This window comes from Malurus melanocephalus, unplaced genomic scaffold (assembly GCF_030028575.1).
Source record: "Malurus melanocephalus ecotype Western Australia unplaced genomic scaffold, MMel_1.1 scaffold_336, whole genome shotgun sequence".
Classification (NCBI taxonomy): domain Eukaryota; kingdom Metazoa; phylum Chordata; class Aves; order Passeriformes; family Maluridae; genus Malurus; species Malurus melanocephalus.
In genome coordinates this window covers 685,030-692,475 of record NW_026623568.1, presented here as the reverse complement: position 1 = coordinate 692,475, position 7,446 = coordinate 685,030, and the positions used below count along the sequence as shown (strand labels likewise).

At 45.2% G+C, this 7,446-nt stretch overlaps 1 protein-coding gene across 1 annotated transcript; it reads right to left on the bottom strand.

The window, feature by feature from the left end:
- Positions 1 to 1,083: 1,083 nt before the first annotated feature.
- CCNA1 (cyclin A1) lies at positions 1,084 to 7,012 on the bottom strand. Its single transcript, XM_057377986.1, has 8 exons — positions 6,875 to 7,012; positions 5,552 to 5,795; positions 5,207 to 5,328; positions 4,291 to 4,514; positions 3,477 to 3,681; positions 2,504 to 2,617; positions 1,715 to 1,848; positions 1,084 to 1,395 (listed from the first exon to the last, which is right to left on the bottom strand). The coding sequence occupies exons 1-8, from the start codon at positions 7,004 to 7,006 to the stop codon at positions 1,344 to 1,346; spliced, it is 1,227 nt and encodes a 408-aa protein (XP_057233969.1). The 5' UTR covers positions 7,007 to 7,012; the 3' UTR covers positions 1,084 to 1,343.
- Between the last annotated feature and the right edge of the window lie 434 nt (positions 7,013 to 7,446).

Here is a 7,446-nt window from a genome sequence, read left to right as displayed (position 1 = left end):
AATTAAGAGAAAGGAAGACTTGCATTGAAGGAATGCCCAAAGCTAAGAGCCTCATTGCCATAATCAGGTTTTAAAATTAAAATAAGAGGCTTATTAGCTGGTACTTAATATGTCTGCTAAACTGCATACCAGTGTCTAGTGTTAAACCTATTCTTGCTTGGAAACACAAAATGCACTGTACAGGTTGCTCTCTTAGGAAGCAGTAAGCCCCAGAGGTTTTAAACTCTTGCAGTAAGAGCACACCTCAGACTAACCTTGCCATCTAGATGAGTGGATTATATTTCTCTGCATTTCTCCACATGATCAGTACAACCAGCTGATTTTTAAACTACTTTGGACAGGGGTTGAGTTTGAGAGTACACAAGGGAGTGTCCTGTTTGGCTGTTTGGTTTCTCTTTTAAAAGCACCACAAATAATTGACAGTGGGACACCAGACCATGTAGCAGCTCAGGCTAAGATAGCTAATAGTTCTGTCCCATCAGTCTCCCTTCACATGTGTTCACCAGTGCTCTAGTGACATGAGAGGTCATCAGACAGCTATTTTGTAACACCACTCCACACCACAGGTGTGACTTGGGAGCCATCTAGAACAACTCCACTGTTCCAATACCTCATAGCATTTAGCATTGCTCTCCACTGCAGTCTGTCCACCAGTGCATGAAATGTTCCTAAAGCTCTGCCAGCCACAATCTCCCCTTCCTCCAACTCCCTGCAGAGCAATCCCCTACTTAGTCTCAATAAAGGGAAGTCTGACTTTTACCTCAACATKGATGATCTTCTACAAACATATTCATAGTTCATAAGACCAACTGCATGTGGATGTTCTTGATCTGATCTGGTAAACAAGTTGCAGAAAATAGCTTCTGTTCACGTCAACATCATCTTGTCTCATTGAATAGGAAGGAACAAATAGGACTATAGCAAATCATCTCCACCTATGGGGGTGTCAGGTTGTGGTGGTTCAAACTTGTCCTTTATCTACTCCAGCAAGCTTGTAAGTACTGCTTACAGAAATTCAGTAAAAAATAAAACAAGACAAAACAAATCCCACCAAAGAAAAAAACCTCCAAAATTCATGCCACTTACTGTTACTGCAGGTGTTAACTGGAGTCAGAGGATTCACACAAGGAAAGTGTAATAAGACATTTATTAGAAGTGCTGTCAGTTATGTTAAGTGCTATAGTCTAATATCTATTTTAAAAAAGGCATTTCATTAAAAACTTAGCTTTAAAAACATTCTGATCATTATGGTTACAGACACATAACCTGCAGTGCTCTATGAAATGTTGGACCAGCTTTGTTGATTGGGACAAAGAAATCTTCAAGTCCAGGATCCATAATCTCTAGTGTAGAGGAAGAACTACTGGGAGCTCCAGAAGAGACACCTGCAGGTACCTGGAATAGAAATGCAGTGACCACAGATAGTTGCTTAAGATTTGTCACCTAAGCTCTCACCTGATTGTACAATACATTGGAAAAGAGACACACCATCCTGCAACATTGCAGACAAAGCTGTTATCCAATGCATCTGGATACTTATGGATTAATCACTTTTCTGGTGAGAAAAGCTTTCCCTTCAAGAGACTGATGGAGGTTTCTGTTTCAGAACTAGAAGCTCAGAGAGCTAGAGCAGCCACAGCTCAAGCTGCAAAACCAGAGTCATCCTGTGCTTATACCTTCCAAGCAGCAGAACACTGGCTTACTGGTTACTTACTTTGGGTGCTTATACTTCTGCTTAATAGCTTGCAGCTGGCAATGAGGAGCATCCAGGCATGCTTTGTGCAGGTCAGTCAGGCAGGGCACTATTTCACTTAATGAATATCCAGTAAATGCAGCAAGTGTTTCAGGCTGGTCGGATAAGAAAAAAGTGTTACTATATTGCAGTCAGCAGTCATCTAGAAGATGGGTTTCCCGTGGAAGCAGAAACTCTTTTCACTACATCAGAGCTCACTCTAGATTCTTTAAGCATGAAAAAGATTCAGTTGTATTGTGCCATCAGTTTCATYCTAGGTCTTCCTTGGTGCCAAAAGTTCTATGTGGCACCTTCTGCTCTATGCATGTGGCATTCATTACATCTCTTCTGGATCTTGCCCTGTACTAAAGCTATTCCTCCAACACACAGTGGGAAGGTCTACCAAGGCTTGTGGTAAAATAATCACTCAGTGCAATGACTCAAGTAGACACACTCCATTTTCTCCTTTCTCCCACAAAGACCCTAAATTGTATCTGTGAGTGCAGTTTTGGAGATCTGTGAGGCATTTGGTACAGACTTGATGTGAGCAAGACAGTGAAATAGCTGCCAAATCAGAGAAGAGGCATAATATTTTGGGTTTACTTAACATTCACTTATCAGGTAATCTCATTTAATCAGGAACAGCTACTCATCCTAGGATTTCAACCTTTAGAACAACATACTTTGTAGCTATTCCTCCTACTACTAAGCTCAGTTCTAACAATAAAAAAATGTTTAAGTAATTTATTAACACACACTTGTTGTTCTTACCCAGAAAGATTTGTTAACTGTGTAGTTTGCTAAACAGTAGGCTGCTGCAGCAATTTGTGAAGGAAGATACTTCAGAAGCGGATCAGCTTGAAGGAGACTCAGCTCTGCAAGATACTGAACAAGAAAACCCAAATGTTTGAGCAAGAATGAACCTAGCCGGTACAGTCGGTACAGCCAAATCAGTCCAACACAGCAAGTAGTGAAGTTCAGCAGTGGTCTCAGTATCATGCACAAAAGCGCAAACTACATATCTAGTGAGGAGAATTATCATTCCAGTCCTGTTTACCTTATAGAAAATCCTTTATCATGTTTCAGGGGGGACAGAAAGACCATATTTTGTCAAAGCTTAAACAATCTACACTGTAATCTTAAGGTCTGGTCCTATCATCAGCTCTATCATGATTTTACAGATAGAGACTTAGAAAACTCAAGTGTCATAAAACTAACAGACACACTCATCCCATACTCTAAGGGTCTTGTTTTCATAGGTGGACCCCACTTGGATATCAGGGATCTATGCACAGCTCTAAGAAGCACAACTTGGGCTCTGTTAGAGTAATTTCACAACCCTATAACCTTTGCAGAGAAGCAGGTCATCAGATGTTTTACTGTAAGTCTGCTGTTTCTAAGAACAGTTGCCTACTCCAGCAACTCMTATGCAGCTATGTTCTGTGTCATTGTGGACAATATGCAGTAGCACCAAATCCAGCACAGACTTGCTACACAGGCACTGTTGAAAAAAACACCAGATTTTTTCCTCTTAACTGCCTAGTCAGTGAATTATCCCTGACCAGGCAAGACAGACCAAACCTAGGATTTCCATGAGGCATTTATCAGAACTCCTGACACACAAGCCACTGCTATCAAACGTGCAGTTTTAGGCCTGTTGCAGAGATAGCTTCATGAAATGCAAGTATTTCTCCTGTAAAGATCACTTCTTCCCCCTCAGTTCCAGAAGACAGATAGTTCATACCCTTGCAAAGTTCTCTGTCCTCATACAGATTCCACGCCTCTGAATGTACTGCAGGAGGAACTGGTTGATGGTTGGGGCTGTAAGGTCAAACCCCAGCACTTTGAGAAGCAAGTGTTCCATTCTTAGAAGCTGCTTCTTTGTGTAGGTATCATCTGTTATATAGACAAATTCATCCACATCTGGTGGGTAGATTTCTTCATACTTCCTGAAAAAGGGATAGAGAAACCACATTGGTCAGCTCCAAACTTACAGCAGAAGAAAGCTTTGTGCTGGACCCACATCAGGATGAACATATGACATTACTAAAATGTGTGTAAAGCTCTAATTTYACTTGTTCCTCCAGGCCAACAATTTCATTTTAAATTTGGGCAAATATGCTTAGAGGAACTCTGAGTCATCAGTCTAGATAGACACACACTCGCATTGTTAGCTCTTGAGTAACAGCAAGCTTTTAGTGGGAAAGTCTCAGTAACACAACATACTCCAGACAAACACCCATGCACTCCTAAGGTATGTTGTTTACCCTGTTAAAGGCTAACTGTAGATTGCAACTGAGTCTACTACAGCCTTACAGGCTAGCAGTTTAACAGAGTACTCTTTCTGCTCCTGTGTTTATGGTTACAAGTTTTCCCCACTATAGTTCTTCACATCAAGCATTAAATGTTTAATTTTAATAGTGCCAAAATAGGCCAAGTTGCTAATGTTGAGACATCATGAAAAGCTACCTACTACTGCAACCTTCCTTCCTTCAAAACAAGACTAAGCGCTAAAAGAACTTTCAGATCACCAAGATTTCCAAAGATGAAACACTTACGCAGCCAGAAGAATTGCTGCTGTTCCTACAAGCTGTAACTTCCCTCTGAGAACAGACATGCAGGAAAGAAACCTGTCCAGGAAGTTCACTGCCAAGTACAAAGTCTCTGTCCGAAGTTTATACTCTTCCCCGACTTCCACCAGCCAGTCTACCAGGATGGCACGCATTGCTGTTGTGATATCCGGCTGCTTCTTCATGTAGTAGGGCTTGGGCCTGAATCTTACCTGTTTGGAAAGAGTTGAAAAAGCAGCATGCTCACCCTGAAGAGAACCATGGATGGCTGAGCTGATTAACATACTTTACATTTACACTAAAAGGAGCAGGGGCTGTTCCACTGTCAATAAGTATAAGTACTAACTATAATGATAGTGCTAGTGGCTAATTATTCCCAGCTAATGGCATCTCTAGAAAGTAGTATTTCTACTCTGAAGAGACAGATTGAAATTACTGTGTTAGCAGGAGAATAGTAAAAGACTTCCTGGACTATGGACAGCCTTTGCCATAAAACAACTGATCCATTCAGAAGGAGATGAAAACAAAAAAAACAGGTTTTCCCTCTTTTTCTTACCAGGAGACAGCACTTCACTGCTCTGACACAAAACAGTAGGAAAAACTACTCCTAGAGCCTGGGAGCCATCAGTGGGATCATATCAAATTGTTTTAGCATTTTTTCAGCATTCTACTCCCATTTGAAAGAATACTTCATACAAAATAATCAAGAGATGCTCCCATCATAGGAGATATCAGGGATGCAGTAATCCTGAAAGAACGTATCACTGACTATATACTGCCTTAAGAGAGGACTTTTATTATTTGCCTTCTCTCCTTTGTAGCGCAGTGGCAGCCGTGGAGSTCTGCAATATTGCAGCCCACCACAGAGACCACAAATACCTGTAAGCTTCTTACAGCAACTTACTTCAGCCTCACGGAGGTACTGATGAATGTCTTCTGCATACTCTTCTACAGTCAGAGTTACAACATCTTCCATGTGATCCTCAGGCTGTGATTGGAAGGATGTGTCCACTACCATAGGAGAGCCTAACAGGTAGTAGGAAGCAGCAAGACATTTGTATAATTAATCTCTTGGCCTTCTCTTGCTATTTTTAGCTCAGTAGTGTTCCCCTCACGTAGACACAATCCAAGTTAGCTTGTAGTGTTATATATTGTAACATAAGCTACTCACCAGCTTTCAATTCACAATTCATAACCACCCTACGTGCAGTTGTGCTCTGGATACCATCTGGGTAGTAACAGGAGTTACCTGAACTCAGATCCAGCAGTAAGTGAATACTGGATGTCATTGCACTAGTATCCAGTTCACAGTGGCTTAATTCCAGATCTTCAGAAACTTGGCAGCTGTAGTTTTCTTTATCTTCTGGGTCATCCACATAGATAGCAAAGCCTTGCTTTGATGCAGCACTGACCATGCAGTTGGGCACTTCATCTTTTCTAGATGAAGGGATGGTGTTTTCAGAGCCAGAGAAGCACTTGATAACAGCAACACCCTGAAGCAGAGCACACAGTAATGCTGTGGGAGGGCAACTCAGGAGAAAAACACAAAGTGTCACTTGTTTTCAAAGAGAAAATCACTTTCCTTGTGTTAACAGATAGCAAGAACAAAAGTTTGTGGGAAAAGCCAACCACATTTGGTGCCTCCAAAGTACCACTTGTTGCTGCCTTGCTGTGACAGACTCCTCACAGAAAGAATGAAGTGTAGTGAAAGTCAGAACCAGGGGAGCAGTATCATATTCAGGGCCTCCTACCAAGGAGAACGAGAGTGCTGCTCAGTTCCAAGGGAGCTGGGAAGTGCRGTCTGGTCCACATTCAGTTCTGGCAAGGTGCAGCAAGTTAACAAAAGCACTCAAGCACTGCTACAGACTTATGAATGACTTCGCCAGCAGGAAGGTACTTCAAGCAGAGTTGAAAACTTAAGTTTGGACTTTTGAGCTGAAGCATCACAACCCCTACGACTACATGTGACCAGGCTACAATCCTTCATACCATCTACTGCCAGTAAGCCATAAACTGAGTTAGGAGCTTCACACAGCCACACCCAAGAAGAGTTAGTGTATGTTAGTGTAGGTACCAGCTGCTATTTTAGATCAGCATTTCCCCTGCCCCACCAGCAGACTGAAGGAGGGGCCAAGCGACAAAAAGACAATGTGTCATTAACTTGAGCTTTCTGAAGGCTCAGGCACCCYGAATTGAGTATGGGCAGCCACCCAGCAATGAGACCTTTGGTCAGTGAACAGCCCTTTTTTAAACCACCCGCTACACCCTAGCAGGTAAGTGCTTGAGTCTCCCTTCCTTCCAGGATGAACTACTTATGCAGAGTATTTCCGCAGGGAAGCACCTGCARGCTAGGGCTGCAGCAACTGAGTTTCTCGGGAAACGAACGCTATGAACTGGAGCCCGAGTCACCTCCTGAGCCCGCTACCCGCAGGCCTTTGCCGGCAGCCTCGAGASCAGGTGTGTACACCGCTCATGCCGGCGGCTGCCAGCCCAGGGTCGGGACAGGCCACTGGGGAGCTCAGCCCGAGCTSTACGGGCAGGGGGAGGCTGTGCCGCCGGCAGCGGGGCTCACCTGGCCGCTGGGCTGCTGCTGCTGCCCGTTCTCCGTTAGCACCCCCAGCACGGCCCGGCCGCCGCTGCTGCGGGGGGCAGCGGGGCACGACTCCCTCCGCCCCGCACGGCTCCTCTCTCCGGTGCGACGCATCGCCCCGACGATGCCTTTCGGAGAGAAAACAAAAACAAAAAAACCACAGAAATAAAATGAAGTCGTGGGGAACGGGAAAAAAAATATATTCTCCGAATAACCACGAATACGCCTCGGGCAACCTCTTCCTCCCGCCCGCCCCGCAGGAAGACGGGTGGCCTACCGCGCTGCATGGCTCCGCTCGCCACCGGCCCGCCGACGGGTTCCACCGCTCAGCGCCGCCGAGGCCGCCCGCCGCCCCTACGTAGGCGCGGCCGCTGGAGGCGGTGGCTGTTGGCCCGGCCGGTTGGGAGCACAGCGGCTCAACCCCCAGCGCACCGCCCCGTCGACCCCGCCGGCCGCGGGTCGCCATGGTGACCCGGCGGGGCCCGGCCGCGCCGCCCGGCCCCGCGCAGCCACGGCCCGCCCCGCGCAGCGCCCGCGGAGCCCGGCGTGCCAGG